The 16,797-nt window shown below is 45.8% G+C and overlaps 1 protein-coding gene across 5 annotated transcripts in view; it reads left to right on the forward strand.

Annotated features, from left to right (window-relative positions):
- Positions 1-2,227: 2,227 nt before the first annotated feature.
- LOC144155462 (eukaryotic translation initiation factor 4E-binding protein Mextli-like) overlaps positions 2,228-16,797 on the forward strand; it is a 77,530-nt gene continuing 62,960 nt past the window's right edge. For all 5 annotated transcript variants that reach the window (XM_077686917.1, XM_077686919.1, XM_077686921.1 and 2 more), the window contains exons 1-4: positions 2,228-2,385; positions 4,977-5,130; positions 13,720-13,878; positions 14,376-14,545. In XM_077686917.1, the coding sequence (XP_077543043.1) occupies positions 4,995-5,130; positions 13,720-13,878; positions 14,376-14,545 (465 nt within the window). In that variant the 5' untranslated portion in view covers positions 2,228-2,385; positions 4,977-4,994. The remainder of the gene's footprint in view (positions 2,386-4,976; positions 5,131-13,719; positions 13,879-14,375; positions 14,546-16,797) is intronic.

Here is a 16,797-nt window from a genome sequence, read left to right on the forward strand (position 1 = left end):
CAGTGCACTCAAACAGTGCACAAATGGGATGCGGTAACGTCGACTGGAAGGATGAAGATGTTTAAGCATGTCGACCTGGAAGATGATATATGTTTAAGTTTAGCAACAGCAGTACTAGAAAGCCGCCGCGGTACGTCGGGGCGGCGGCCCGCCGCGGACGGCTGCTGCGGCGCCCGCCGCAGTAGCAGACGACGCGCCGAGAGTAGCGCAAGACTCGACTACAGCGCCACTAGTTCTCGCGCCCGCCACGCGGCCCGCCTCTCCGGTGGAGCTTTCAAACTGAGTTTGTTCTAGTAACGTTGGCTTGGGCCGCAGCTTTCAGTATCCCCCAGCGGGTTTTCTGATGTTCCGTTAAGTGGTTTGGCTTTTGCTACAACCTCAACTCGGACCCGTTCGCACGCGTCTGGAATTCACCTTGCGATGGTTGCTTAGAAAAGGGGGTGCTTAGATTCGAATGTAAACGTTTCTTCCAATTTTTTTCCCCGAAAGTAGGGGAGGGTGCTTAGAATCGCGAAAATACGGTATATGCCTGTTTGAAATTATTTGCCTCAACATATTTTGCACTGTCAAAACAGCTGCTGCGCCCAAATTTCGCATTAGGGATTACCGTAATCGCCAGCCAATTTTAATTTTATAGACGGTTTTATAGGGCCACTTTCCTATGCAGTTTGCCTTTCACGCGTAGAATCGGCTTTTACCAACAATGCTCGCTTTACAGAAGCGTCTCCCATTCATCTCGCATGCATGCCGCAATGCAGCCTAATTGCACGGAGATATAGCGTGCACACGATATATTCGTGAGCTAACGTTAAAAATACACGTAAACTAGCGTTCGAGGCACCGCAGACACACGCATACAGGACACCGGTTCAATCAGCCTTGAGCGATGTACGTTATGGGCTCATACACAAAAGGAGAAACGAACTGTTTGAAATCGCGACCGCAGTGTGTCGACCGTCAGAGAGAGTCTCCTATGGTCGGGAAAATAACAGGAGGCCACGAAAACGAAACGAATTCCCGTAGCTTCAAGTACGCAGTCCGCAGGTAAAAACAAAACAAAACAAAACAAAACAAAAAACGAAACAATTCAGTGCTCTTTCACTGCGTGGAGAAGGATGACCAGCGAAGCTGGACGAAGTATGCCCTAAACAAAACATGCTTGTTTGTAATCTGCGATTGAACATAGTTACACGACAATTTAATTCGGGACAAACACGAGGCTGTCTGATTTCTTCCCGTAGAAGCCCATGTATTGACAGCAGATGCTAATTCTGTAACGTTTATAACTTCACTGTGAACTAACTCATCACAATAAATGAAACTCGGCGTAACGGTGCACCTTTTTGGCGGCTAATTCTCGTACAATTGATTGATTGATTGTAGGGTTTAACACGCCGACGCAACGCAGGCGATTAGGCGCGCCGTAGTGGAGGGCTCCGGATTAATTTTGACCACCTGGGGATCTTTAACGTGCGCCGAAATATCGTACACACGGGCGTTTTTGCTTTTCGCCTCCATCAGAAAAGCGGCCGCCGCGGCCGGGAATCGAACCCGCGACCTTGTGAAATCTCGTACAATTCGTTTTGGGATAGTATCGATTAAAGAAAAATTACAGCCGTTTTTTGCAAACATACGCACTCCGTCGATGGCCATGTATAACAAAATATGGTAATTCTGTAGCTTTTACAACTTCACTGTGAAGTAAGTGATCATGGTAAGTAATAATAGAGTTGCCCTAGCGGTCAATTTAAGTATGATTTTTCACCAGAAAGTCTGCTGTCTCGCAAGATTCAAAATTCTTTGTCTCCACGACTCTGTCCGCGGATGAAAAAATTTACAGAAACGCATTTACAGCCCAAATTTCTGAAAATCAACACAAACTGCCTAGTTAGAGTGGCTAGGGCCTTAGTAACGATCCGTCCACAGGCATTAATACTACTGTCCACAGGTAAACAGGAAACTGCGCCCTCGTACCAAGGTGCAAAAAAACAACCCAAGTTTCAATCACGTGTCTAAAGGGCTTTTTTCCTACTTGTAGTCGCTCCAATCTAAACCCACAAAACCTCCGAAAGCTCCCAAACATAGACGGCAACCCCTGTTACTCAAGCCGAAGATTTGAAATTCCCAATCTCTAGAGTTACGTCCTACGTAACCCAAAAATTACGTCCGACGAAACTTCTGCATTTAAAATTACCACCGCTTTTTAGCGTTTTAACGGCCTTTAGCCTCGAACGCACCGACTGCAACACCAACGCCGCCTGTTGTCAAAACCCTTGTGGCAGAAGCAAATCAACGCACGAAAAAAACAACACGCCTACAAGCAGCCATCCCAGGACGCTCGGAGTAGCGTGAGCTCAATTCCATCGCCGTGGGGCCCTGTTTCAGGCAATTTTCTGCATTCATTTTAATTGTGGGAATGTATAAAACCAGCATTTTGTCTGTTGTCGGTTAGCGTTGTCGCACTGCGGTCTATTTTTTGAAATCTAAGCGGATATCTTGCAGCTTCAGTAGTTTGGCAATCTCGAATGTGTCACGATATGCAGTTGGGTCAGCGTCCGATAAATGGGGAAGCAACGATGCGGGTTGGTCGTCGTGAGCTGCATAGCCATTGTCATGTGTTGTTCAGCTACAGAATCAGGCAATAAAAGTAATCCCGCTGGTCATGAGCTCTTTTCTGTTGGGCATGCTTTGATTGCTTGACGTACGCACGCTGTCGGCAGTCACGCTGCCTACAGTTCGTGCGTGTGCGGCTAGGAATTTCACAACGTCATTCTTGCGAAATTGGTATGGTTTGTTGTCGAAAAGCCTGGAATTTGCGGTGCTGTAGGTGCGTTTGTTTACAGTAGTCGTCGCTAAGCCTAGGCCTAAGCTTTCGCAGCCGTGTCCTGAATAATCCGCACGTACCGCTTATGTCCGTGGCTGCTTTGACGTTTCACCCGCATGCAGCTTCCTCATATGCAGGAAAAGCAGGCGTAACGTGTATGCCGTTCTTGTTCACCCGGTTTCGCGCATCCCTTAATAGTAATGGGACGCACACATTCAGCTTGGCCGCTAGCCGAATCATGTGTGGTTAGATATTGCGCGTGTGATCAGTTACTCAAATGGTAAAGCTTATGAAAGCTATACCAGGATTTCTTCCAGCACTGGCTGTCCGTATAGTATGGCTGTATCGGCTCTTGATTAAAAAAAAAAAAGAAGTTCACTTGTCGCCTTTCAATGCAGAACCCTTGAAATACTGCTTTCTAGTTCAGCTTTATTTCTTTCGTGCATTGTTATTTGTGTTCGTTTCCACAGAACATTGCCGAGAGATAGTGCGACTTTTAATACAAAAGCATTATATAGCCCGTTGGAGATATTAGCGTCTGCTCTCCACATGTTTGTTAGGAACGGGTAACCCATTATTGTAGCTCTGTACTGGAGAAGTGTGGTTCCTCATTTGAAGAAGAGAGTAGGAATGACATCAGTGAGGACCGGAATGACAGCCTTTGTGTGCATGTGCAAACGACATGGGCCAGTGTGGCAAGTTAAGCACAGAATGTACAGTCAAAAGCTTCATGACAGTAAACACGAGTGCATGCCGCTCAATACATACAGAGTGCTCTTGTGAGAGGCTGGCGCGCTCCCTGAAAACGCTTTATCGCGTGGCTTCTTGCTGCATTAGTTACGTCATGGCGTCTGAAAATATGAAGATGTGACGATAACACATTTTTATCACCCTGCCAGAGAGCAAAAAGCAAATGTTTATGTGTTCACTGAGTTTTGTGCTTGATAAAAAGCCCTTCTTCTGCACATGTATTCTCTGGAATCGTGTCCAGATATCTGACGTAGCTATAGCAGCAAACAACAACACAATCAACCGTTGTCTGGGGGGGGGGGGGATCTGCTAAAATAGTGTATGAGCTACGAAAGTTCACCATCCTGTCACCAGAGTGCTCTGAATGTACTGAGCGGCACGCGCTCCCGTGTTAAGTCGTAAAGCTTTCAACTGTACAGGGGGGATTAAAAGTAATGCGAACAACGTAGCGCATATCCTCCGATGCGTGCTGAATCATCTGGCTGTGAAATCAGTAAACTGCATGCATGTGCACTTCTTTGAGAGTGCGGCTTACATTTATGGGAAATGCTTCATCAAGAAGCGATACCGGTCTTTCTTCTTCTTCTTGTTTTTTTTTTTTTTTTTTTGAGGTTCCTTTGCACACTGCATCGCCACTGAGCAGGATGATGGTTAAAGAGCATCGTGCTATAGCTACAATCTGCCTGCTGCGTGCGTGGCTCCCTAACATAGTAAATAACAGGCACTCCCATCCTGCTCAGGGGCAACAGAGTGTAAAAAGGCTCCACAAAATAAATTACCAGCGTTGCTTCTTTGTCAAGCATTTCCCCCCAAAATATGCCGCACTCTCAAACGCTGTAAAACTATGCATGCGTGCAGTTTACTGACTTCGCAACCAGACAGTGCAGCATACGTTGGAGGCAGTGTACTTGGTTGTTCGTATTTCTTTTAATCCCCCTGTACAGTGGTGTGAAGCTTCCCTTGTCTGCAGCAGTAAAACGAATCCTAAACCTCTTATTAGCTGCAGTACAAGTCGCTCCTCCTCCCGTTAGTGAGTGGCGAGTAGCACAGCATTCTTACTCGAGGTGTTGTGGCTCTTCATCTCAAGAGGATACAAAAAAGTGAAGTTATTTTTAGGTGTTTTTGCTTGTCGGCCAATCATCTATTATGGCCTCGTGCTGTTGCACTTGGGCATTGTGTTAGAACAGCCTGTACGGCTTCTGAAACTACTGTCTTGTATTCACCTTACTGGGGCACTCACTCCACTGTTGCATTCAACACAGTGTTCACTCCAAAGCTGTTCCAAAAAATTTCGCTAAAAACAGCAGCTAGCATGCATCCCTTTGTGGGTACCCATTAGGGATGAGCCCTTTAAGTGTTGCTTTGTAGCCCAGCCTCATTTTGTGTGTGTGGCTATTTGCAGGTGCATAGCCCTTGCGAAATGGCCACCAAGAGCACAAAAGGTGTGCGCAAACTTGAACGACCCCGTCCGCTTCGTCTAAACTCTGACTCGGAGCGCTGTTCGTCGACAGTAGTCAGCCCAGCCGAGAGTGTGAGCACACTGAGTGATTCATCTGGTAAGAGCATGGGAAGCCACCTTTGAGAACTTGATGTTACGGGGCAGAGCTCCTCAAGACGTTAGCCATTGTGTGTGCCCCACTTTGTTGTTAGCCATTGAGCCTTGAAATTCAAAACGGGTGCATTGAATAGCGTATCTGATAATAGTACGATCTGCAATGCAAATTTAAGCTTGCTAGTTCATTAACTCTTTCTCAAATAACGAGTTGATGACTAAACTTGATAATAGACTGCAAAGACTGGTTACCAACACATTTTTGTTTTCTGGAAGCTCTCTTGGAATGCAGCATGAGGTGTGAAGGTGGCCAGAGAGCATTTAAAAGGAAATGGGGTGTTTCTGGCTATAGTCATTCAGTGAAAGGAAAACAGCGCAGGCAAGTTATTGGCTATGATAGAAAGAGGCAGGCAAATCACAGTGCTTAGTGTAAGGTTGTATGGCTCTGTTATACTCGGGTACAACTTAAAGGCCAACTGCAACGAAATTTTCGACCCCTTAAACGCACTATTTTCCGGTAGTATTACTTCAAAAGGCGCCACATGCCAAATTTGGAGGCCCAAATTTGTGTCGCTGCATCGTAAACAAAGATAAAAAATTCTCTTTTCAAACTGAAACTGGAAAAAGAAGGGCAGCCATTGCCGCCGGCTGGAAGTGATGCATCAGTCAGGAATTGAGTGGGTGCAGCCGGCGATTTCTCCCACGGCTGCGTGCGAGACGACGGTGCGCATTCAATGGGTTTCGGGTCGTTTGTTCCTTCAAGAACGTAAAACATGGGTGAAAAGGGGTTGTAAAGTTTGTGCAATCATCATTGCTTCGCTGTGAGCGGCAGAGACGTGCCTATAATTGGCCGGTAAAAGGTAAACACAGGTATTGCGAGCCGTCGGGGCAAAGCTGGGAGCTAGGAAATAGGTACACAAAAGGCAGTGTTGAGCACTAGATGGGCGTTGGCACGCCGAATAGGCCTTGTGCCAATCGAACCATCCTGTGTTTGAGAAAAAAAAAAAGCTACCCACGGTGGAAAGTGCCGAAACATGCCGGCTAGCGTGTAAGAATTCAGTTTCAGCGCAGAGTTCAGAGTTCAAACCCAGAATTTTATTATTTTTGTTTACACGGGCAGTTTTGTTCCTGTTAGCAGTGTGGCCACGTCAGATCTTTAGATAACGATGCCATGCTGCGACAAAAGCACTGTAGTGTCTTTGCTGGCGTCGTGAAACAGTGACCTTTGTCGAGACTCACTGCTGCAAAATGTGCCTCCCTTTTCTATTTTTTTCTAACCGGTGAGCGAAATGTTTCCAACAGTGGCTAATTTTTGTTTATTTTGTGAGTAAGTTGTCTGAGCTGAATCGATTCCGTGCAGTGTGCCGTGTGCTGTACTTGGTCGCGGCCCGAACTGTTGCGCTGGCTGTGATCGTGCAGTGCGCCGCACAGCTGGCCGTACCCGTTCGTGCCCTGACCACCCGTGACAACAGCATATTGTATCATGTCGGACGTTCTTGCGTATCGCGCACTCGTAGAGACGCCGGGCCGTGAGCTTGCAGTGCGCCGCACGGTTTCCATACCCGTTCCTGTCGGGACAACAGCATATCGTCTTGTGTTGGCCGTTCGCGGAGCCGCCCGGCCGCGGTCTCGCAGTGCGCCACACACCCGCTGTACTCGTTCACGCAGTTACTTGACACGTTGGATAGGAGACTGCCGTGGCGGTGGGAATTTTGAATTTGCTGTTCACAACCGCGTTTGTCGCGTAGTGGGAGCTATGAGTCCACATGGAGGCCTTATCAGCTGGCTGTAGCAGATTTTGCCTTGTGTCCTCTCTGTCAATGTTTTGAGATATCCGTGGTTCCCGAAAAAACATTTCGAGATAAAGGGGGGCAAACGCGTAGCACCTATGGGAGCTAAATGCACGGCGAGAGAAATTTTCCACTTAATTAACCGATATTTGATAAGTGATACACCACATGAGCTATTGCCATTCTTAACTTGTACCCGAGTATAGTGAGCAAATGTGAATGTAGGGCACACTCATTTCCTCAAGCACTGGTATTTTGAAAAATTCAGGCATGCTGGAAGTTTTTTCCAGGTTGTAAAATGAAGCCTTATGGGGAGCAGGCATTTTCTTCCTACTTATTTTAGAATGCCTTCTGGGTGAAGTTCAGAACTAAAAACTTGTTACTCAACACTGCTGTATGATGTTCAGGGAGTCTCGCCCGTACAAAGACATAACTGCTCCTGTTCAAGCGAGACGTGCAGCAGCTAAGAGAGGGGCACATTGAGACTTCTCACTTTTGCTTCCTACGTCACGATTCATCTTGCAGTTTAAAGCTGCGGGGGACAGTTAGGTTCGTCATTGCTGTCGTTGCTTATTTGCACTTTTTCTTTGCACGGCGATGTTAATGGTGATTTAAACGGTGTTGTGGAACAAGTTGCATTCACTCTCCACCCATTTTCATAAAATCGGGTTGGTTGGCCAAATTTGTTGGTGTTCAGAAATGCAATAAAGCCTATCGGTAACAAACGACACATCAGAATTTGCTTTAAAATCAGGTTTTACCCCCTCATATTGTTACTACAATGCGTCCTGTTACGTAGAAAATATTTTATAGAATTGGAAGAAGAGAATTTAGACTAGTTATGTTCTTGATTTAGTAGCTTGTTGTTCCATTGTTGAACATATTCAGCTCAAATATTAGCTTTTTGGCTTTATATGCCGCACAGATGTGTGATAGCAATATTTTCGCTCTATGCAATCGCACTTTATTGAATTTGTCGAACCTGCTGTTCTGTGCTCTAGGCACTTCTGTGTAGCATTGAGCAGGTAAATTTTGCAATAGTGGTCTTACTTTTAGCAATGTGGACGTGGCCTGAATATGCCAGAAGTTATGCCCCAAGTACAGGATTAAGGGATAACCACATGGAGTGATTTCAGCGAGTGACGCGACGAGTGTAACTCGATGGGTACAGCAAACAGGTACTGGGGGCAACAAGCGACAAGATGATACGTTGCTGCCAGGCCATTTTGATGCTTTCACTGTCGCTTGCTTCTGGCCAGCTGGAAGCGACCGTGACAACGACAGAGGGACCTGGCGGCAGTGTATTAGCTTGTTGCCTGCACTACCTGTTTGCTGAACCCATTTAGTTACACTTGTCATGTTGCTCGCTAAAATCACTCCGTGCGGTTACCTCTTTGCCACTGTTGCTGTTTTAGGGTCTAGGACATTTCATTTGAAAAAGCATGAGCTTGGTCTAGTTTGCTGTTGTTAATCCTTACAGGACAACAAATAGGATGTCTTTTTGTTGTCCTGTGCATGGCGCAGTCTTTAACACCATGGACATATCACTGCATCAGCATTTTACATTGTCACTCCCTTAGGGTTGTCACGGAATGTTTGTATAGACATTTTAATACCCATGGTTGTATATCTTTCAGTCAATATTTTATAGCCTCTAATGAGCTACCAGTATGAAGTCATTGCACTTATTCTGTAAATGCAACCTGATCGATATAGTGGCCACCATTTACAGTGATCCACGGTCACATTAACTCGCGCTAATGTTTCCGAGTTTTTCGTTTACGCTCTACTGAAAAGTGCTGTCGCAAGGTCATGGATCTGAGTTGTTCGAGGTATAAACTTGATGTTCTTACCACCGTCCCCTCTAACTTATCTGGCCTGACCTTGCTGGGTGCGTACTTTTACAAACTTTTTCTGCATCCATTGCTGAAGTGGTTTTGCTTCAAGTAAGTCATAAAAATTCCTCCCGTTTCCTTTTCAATTTCTATCTACTCAGCAAACAAAAGGAAAAGTTCTAAACGTCGCCTCCTGTATTTTTTCAATGCCGAACGTATCAGCCCTGAGTAGCCAAACAAGCCCTTTCTTTCTACTCCTGCCACTCTCTCCCAATTGCGAGCCTTCCCAATTCTCTATTCATGTGACTGGTTACTCTTTGGGCAACGCACGGTGGACAGAGGCAACGTAGGCGAGACATGCTCAGCTGTGGCACTGAGATTTCTATCTCTGGCCAGAGCACCACTACTTTGGCGATCTCAAGCATTGGTTGCCTTGGCAACCAGGCACAAGCCGTTCTCGAATTCAGATACGGTCGGGGATCCCGGTTAAGCTCAGGGCTCCACTTTACGACGGGGCCGAAACAGGCATCCCCATCATTCCCATTGTAAAGCGGGCAATGCATTTGGCATTAAAAAAAATACAGGAGGCAATGGAAATTCTAAAAATGATCCTATCAAAATATATACTGATTGCAACATAACTAGCAGAAAACACATGGGTGCACCTTCTGCAAGATTGACAAAATCCTGTCAAGCGAGAGTATTGCCTTAAATCTTAAATTAGACTACAGTGGTGTAACGCAAAGGGGAGGTGGTGATTGTAGAATTAACCACTTTCTTTCCTTAACTTTGTGTGTAAGGCTTTGTGCCTGAATGTGTGGGAAGAAACCGACCAACTGCAAACCCCATGGCCCCTAACCCAAGGAACTACGTTAAAGGGCTCCTCCTGAAATATATGAAATATATTTACACACCACAGCTTGGCATGCAGCGTGCCATAGTTGGGTGGTTGCAGATCAACTTTGACCACCTAGGGCTCTTTAATGTGCCTTGCCCCATAGAAATGTGTGGCTGCAACCGGGGGTCAAAGCCACAGAGCTGTTACAGCTGGTGCAAGAAGGCAAAGGGGACTGTGCTTTCAAGTGGCTGCGTGCAGTAGTTCACCAGAAAAATTTATTAATCAAAGACCCGCAAATATTAGTTGCCATGAGTATGTACATTTTTCTCAGTGTAAGAAATTAAGGCAATGAAACAGTTTTAGCGAATATTTAAGGCATAATTAGTGGGAAAGTCAGGAAATTGCATGCTAGGCCTTTCCACTTGAAAAGAATAACCCTTATGTCTTCTTGAGCCCGCTCCCAAATAGTTATTTATCCTTCCACCAAGTTATTTTGTGTTGCTGTTAGGCACTGCTAACGTCAAAATCTTTTGGGTTACAAGGATTCCAAAACTGAAGCAACAGTGCAGGTCAGGGAGCAAGAATATACACAGGAGGTGAAACGGCCCATAGCGGTGGGTGCGGGTGACCGCCCGGATAATGTCACAATGAAAACCAACCTGGACTACGAAGCTTCGTAGCTGTGACGGTGAAGGAGAGGGTAGCAGCACCTGATGGCCGAAATGATAGCGGCCAGAATTCATTCCGGGGCTGTGCAGTGAAATGCCGATCGCAGTGGCCACGACAGATGCTGAAAGCTTAACCTAGGCCCAATGCTTGTGACATTATCTGGCCGCCCTAGGAAGTGCTATTTTCCCTCCTGGCTTGTTCTTGCTCCGTGGTACGGGTGAACATTCCATGACAGCCGTAGAAAAGTGATATTTTCAAGCAACATTGCAGTGAAATGTGTCAATATGGCTACTGGGAGCATAACAGGGCTCGTTTAAGGGATGCTGAAGTATGTGTGTCGAAATCTTATTTGTGGCTGCTTATTGCAGAGTAACCCATGCAGTTCTCAATATAAATGTTCAGTGGAAGTCTAGAAGTTCAGTTCATCTGCAATTTTTGGCAAAAGAGAAAATGCAGGGGTGAGACAGCTGCGCATATTGCGCAGATTTGATACAAATTTGTTTTCCTGCGCCAGGCTGCTCCAAAAGCTTGAAAATCGCAAAAATTGCGCCAAACTGCTCCAAAACAGTCTGAGAGGCAAGGATTTTAACGCTCCCGTCAGTTCCAGTGCGGAAAAATGCTTACTGACGGCATAATTTTCCAGCACCCCCAAGGTGATGCTGTTTGTAAAGGTTTAATTGATTGATCATTCCATGAAAAACCTGCTTAAAATTGTCCCCGAGGTAGATTTTTTCGAAAGTCACAATGTCGGGTTGAACATGTTATATTCTGTGCGTTTTTAAAATTTTCCCATTGAAAACCATTGCAAAGTCCTGTAGAAAAAATGCTTAGGTGTACGTAGGCGTCAAACCGCTTGTGCAAGTTGATGAAAAAACGGCAATTTTTGGAACGCCGTATCTCCGGAACGGCATTACTGGGCACCGTCACCTTGGTGTGATGAAGATATGAAAACATGGCCGCCGGGCGAAGCAGTTCCTTGTGGTTCAGGCAGAGCGCTCTTCGCCAATTTCTACCTTGGTTTTAGTTATGGGGGTGGCTGGGTTTACATATAGTCGTTTGATCGGTTGCTGGAAGGGGCGCGACTCAAAAGACAGGAGCTCATCAAAAACAACATAGCGCCCGCGAATTCGCCATGTTTCGGCCTTGAGTGTGAGGCCGGTGCGTGCTTGAAGTGAAATTTCGGACTCATTGCGGTGTTATAAAACACTGAGTTATTGATGCCTTTCCCAGCGGACTTGCGAGCGACGGGAATGGGACGATCGACGCTGCAGAAGTGGCGGCACAGGCTACATCGCCGCGAAATGTTCAAGCGGTCTTCAATAGCGGGATGGGCTATTATTGCACGCTAGTAATAATGGTTCATTTATCTGAAGTTAAATTTATTGCCAAAAGAAGGGAGGTGGATAAACATACCAACGTTACTCCGATTACGATCGTAGTGAACATGCACCTTGGGGATTGAAATGGGAGGGCTGGTAAGGTGCGACGACTGTGACCTCACTTTGGCCGTGGCTCTACACTTGTGCATAAAGACGAGTCTGCATAGGATTACAAAAGTAACAATTTTGGCATTCACATGATAATAAAAATGCCTTACGATGCTTAGTTTTTCAATTCGATATTATCAATGGAACTCCACGCTATCTATGCATAGAGCCTAAGAATTCAAAAATGGCTAGTAAAAAGGTAGTGCAGTTCGTAACTTGTGAGACTCTGGTAGAAAAAACATTATTGAAAGGCTGTTTCAGTGTTATGTACGTTCAAAATCAATTAAAAAGTGCACTTTTCACCCGTGAGTTGCCAAAAATTTGATTTTTTTTTGGCTCCTTAGGTGATATAATAAATGTCGTTCTTCTGCTCCAAAGCAAGGTTCTTCTGCTCCAAAATCGATATTTCGCTGCTCCAAAAACTGCTCCCAAATCTGATTCAGCTGTCTCACCCCTGAAAATGCCATACACTCCCCATTCGCAGCTGCCGCAACTACCTCAGTCACGTCACATTAGTTTGCAGCCTGTTTTTCTGCCATCTCGGCCTTCAAAGATTTTTATGTTCCCACACTTCACGGTTAATATAGACTTTTTGTTTGTACATGCACAGGTTACACTGGTTCAACGTGCTATCAGTGTGCTAAAATTTAACCCCGAGGGCTGACCATTGTGTCATCAGAGCCGATGTCAATAAGTTGGTGTGGATAACTATGTGCCACTCCACTCTGTGAAGGTGGATGACCCGCGGAGGGGTTTGTGAGTTATTGGTTGGCCACAAACTACCGCTCAAACCATGCCATCGCGCCAGGGAAGTGTTCAGTGGGATTGTAGCCACACCAATGTCTTGCATTTTCCACCTTGCGGTACTCGGGGTCCTGATGGGCGTTATGCTTGCGCTTGGCTATTGTGGCTTAATCGTTGGGTGGTTTCCTTCCACCATGTTTGCACCCGTTGCAGCCTATTCTTTCTTTGAGTAGGCTTCAGTGTGCAACACATCATGTGGAAAAGTCAGCTTACAAAGACCAAGCTTACAGCAACCTCCTTAACATCGGCTTTAAATGTAAACAAAAATACATGGCTGGGAAGACATTTTTACACAGACTACATGCCATCTTATATAAAAATATGAAACGCCGGAGGCAAACAAGGGACCCGCCGCAGTGGCTCAGTGGCTAAGGCGTTGCGCTGCTGAGCATAAGGTCGCGGGTTCGATTCCCGGCTGCGGCGGCCGCTTTTCTGATTGAGGCGAAAACCTAAAACGCCTGTGTGTGCGAGATTTCGGCGCACGTTAAAGATCCCCAGGTGGTTGAAATTAATCCGGAGCCCTCGGCGCGTTAAACACTACAATCGATCTTCGAGGCAAACAAGGGGCCGAAGGGAGGAGGAGGGGAGCCGCTTTTATCGGTTTATGCGTGCTAAAAGAAACGGTGGGTCAGCCTGTTACAGCTCCACTCTAAAATTGTATTGTCACACATCAAACTGTACATTAATGATGAGGAAACTGGTCTGTACATCGATGGTGGAGAAACTGGTGGAAAGCATGGGCAGAGGCTGTTCCACAGTTATGCGAATCAATCCCCTTGATGGGGTATGCGTCAAGTGGCGCGGCATAACCGGTCAACAAGACAGAAGTTGGGGCTTGCTCGTACCTTCTGAAGGTACAGTGGCCCACCTCCTTCAATTCACTAGTTCTTATCTCCTTCTGTAAATAAACCCCTTTTGCACCTAACAATATAAGTTGATGTGGAAAACTCTGAACAAGGCCTGTGCATTGTAGACGTTTGTCTCGTATGGTAATTAGTGTTTACGACTGTCTTGTATGTCGGTCTTTCTACTGTCCGTCTTTGTAGGGCTGTTGTTAGATCTAGCAGGCCAGGGCTATCTATGCTTGCACCTCAAAGGAGGCCTGCTCTTTGTTGTTGCCAGTGTTTCTCATTCATATACATGGCTTATGAATGCATGCTTTATTTTCAGCACCATGTGCCTTCACAGAAGAGGAGGTAATAAATGAGCTGGAGATCCTTCATGTCTCCGTGAACAATGGCAATTTTGACGAAACTGTTTCTGCCCAAATTGGCACGGTTTGTGCCATGCTCATGGTGAAAGGGGCTGCCATTGATAGCTCCAACAAAGGTACACTTGCTTTTCTTTTTTGCTGGTATGTCAAAGGTCTTGTCACTGAGCTACACTGCATTATGCCACGCGTGCTATGGGTTAGTTTATAGGCGTGCATGCTGTTGATCTCGTATGAAAACTAAAACAACCCAGATGGTAGCCATAAGAAGCAGCTGGTAGCAGTATTGGCTTAAAACAAGCTTTTCCCGGGAGACTTGTGCCTCAAAGAGGCCTTTAGCTGGCACTAGGGCTGTCAATTTGAAATTGGTTCATTTGTAAGTTGCTAAGATGCGAAGGCAGTGGCAGTTTCTTTCATGCCCTGTGTCGTAGCTGTTGCATTTCCTCACCATAAAAGTGTGCCAGTAGGTGCTGCGGGTGGTACCTTACGGTTTGCATGAATTGCACTGTGGCCTGTTCACACCCATTCTGACATTTTGGGACCTGTGCTGGCTACCATTAGTAACTGCCCCCTTCCCCCCCATTCCTTCCTTTTTCCGTGGCCTTTCTTTTTCTAGAGGTGCTGGACTGTTACTTTGTTACGTTGAGGAATGCGGCTCGTGACGAGAGGCTTGACGCGTGCAGCCGCATGAAGCTTCTACAGATGATCGAACTACGAGGCATGGGATGGAAATGGAACGAAAACATACGAGACTTCTACCGGAAAATGATTCTGCAATTGGCAGAGGTGTGTAAGCCTGTTATTATGCTGCTTGCCATTAGCACATAGGGCAGAATTTGTAGTGTACCATTCAGGTGCTAGCTTGTAGAAAAGCGCTCGATTGGGGTCATTCGCAACTGATGAGTGCACCTGAGAAAAGAAGCTTGCACAACTGCAAATGAGGAAACATGCTTTTTTTGTGTTTTAAAGCTTGATGTCCCAGTGTTCTTCTTCACTGCCTCATGCTACACGGTCAATTACTGGGGGTGGGCACAAATATGGGGCAGTGAGAAAGCCTCAAATCCATCACCGTGCACAATGTTGAGGGTGTGTGAATTTTCAAATAATTTGAAATGTTCAGTACTTATCCGACGCAATCTTTTTCAGTAGCGTCATGGCAAATCCTGCTGGCTTATGCTTGAACCATATTGAGACTGCAGTGAAAAAGCTGCAACTCAGTGTACAGTAGCACACAAAGCGCTTTGTTTGGTCATTCCATTCTTTGAACTGAGCGTTCTAGCTGGTGCTGCCACAGTGCCCCCCCCCCCCTCTTCCTCAAAGAAAAAAAGCTTGCATATCAAAATGCTGTCATTTTGACTTAAGGTATTGGTGTCGTTCAGTCTGCCACTAGTTAAATGGGCCAAACGTCACGTGAGACATGTTGGGTTTCAGGCCTTTTTTTAGTACGGATCGATTGGTTGGTAGCGTATGTACTCAAATCTAACGTACCCTCAATTTTAGCATGCACCTGATTTTTGAGATCTGAAAAAAGAAAACATGCAAAAGTTTTCTTCACAGGACAAGCTGATAATAGGTGCAAGAATTTCATTTATTATCATGCTATATTGGCTCTTGTCATTCTGTTGTTGCAGCATGTCAAACCACCCGTGATGATTGCTCTTCCTAACTGAAGTCGTGAAAACGCACAAAAATATTTAAAAAATATTCCCGTGCACTCCGTACAGATAGTTAACCAGCAAAGCTGTAACGTGCGGCTGGCATTTACCCGCGTGATTCGCTCCTTTGTTCCCACGTACCAGTGCCAGTAGATGCGAGAATGCTGGTGTGTCGTCTGTAAACTCAGCCAATCTCTCTTCCCTTTACTTTGAACTCCTCTCCAACCTAGTTTTCTCATGCATGCGTATCAGGTTGCTCCGGAGGAGTTTTATGTGTACAGGGAACCACCAGGTTTTCCTTTTGCCTAACCGTTTAAAGCTTTGCTTTGAAAATGTTCAGTGAGTGGCTGTCACGGAGTGGCTGTCCTTAATAGAAGGGCGTGCCCTGCACCTTACTACGGGCCTTAGCTGCTCCTTGTCCTTCACCAGGACGAAGTATGGAAAAGCGTGGGATTGCTATCTAAAAAGGGTCACTTGCTATCAGCAACAGTTGCTTTTAATTTTTATTGACAACGCTATGCAGAGCCCTTCACACCAGCTGCACGCGACCTTTGAGCTTTGCAGGTCTTTTTCTTTTGAGTGCGTGTGTGCTATACATTGTAGGCAGTAAGTTCCTTCCTTCTACACAAAGAGATAAGCCTCTTAAGATTTTTTTTATTTTGATGTCGCCCGAACGTGTAATTACGGTTGCCCTTCTAATGTTAACAATAAGGAACTGCTGGGGCTGCTTTAGCTGGTGCTCAGTTCTAAGGCGCATGAGACTTCAGGACATATTTCCTGGGGAAAAAGGTGCACTTTAGAATCTAGTGAATACTGAAAATATGTTTGCTTTAGGCTAACCAGAAATTTAAACTAGAGCTCACGAGTCAGAATATAGCAGGTGCATCTGCTTGTTGAATAGCTCTAAATTTTGTTCCTCTTGCACGGGCGGCAGTGGGCAGCAGAACCATGCATTGGGACCAAAATTTCAAAGTTTTTTGCTGCAATCATCTGACGCATGACGCAGGCTGTTAACACTGATCAGTGTGCTTACATGATTCAGGAAACAAGACGGCAGATATCACCTATTTCACAGCATGACTGCTAGGTTTGGTACTGTATGCTTTTGAAAAAGTCTTGGAGGCAGGAGGTTAAATCATCCTGGTTTATTGGTTGTTTCACTTGAAAGCGGAACTTTTTGTATCAGAATGGAAGATATTTGGCTTGCTTATAGCTTGTGTAGCAGCCATGTTGCCGTAACAATGGGTATGACCTTGGCTACGTGTCACATTGAGGTTGGCTGTGCTCTATCAACTGGGACTCTTCTCACCTCTCACATTCTTTTCTTTTCCATGGCAACACACAATCGAGCCACACTTGCTTGCCCCTAGAGTGGCTTAGTAG

Source organism: Haemaphysalis longicornis, unplaced genomic scaffold (genome assembly GCF_048455015.1).
Source record: "Haemaphysalis longicornis isolate Haplotype H1 unplaced genomic scaffold, Haemaphysalis longicornis Haplotype H1 scaffold_1, whole genome shotgun sequence".
NCBI classification, from domain to species: domain Eukaryota; kingdom Metazoa; phylum Arthropoda; class Arachnida; order Ixodida; family Ixodidae; genus Haemaphysalis; species Haemaphysalis longicornis.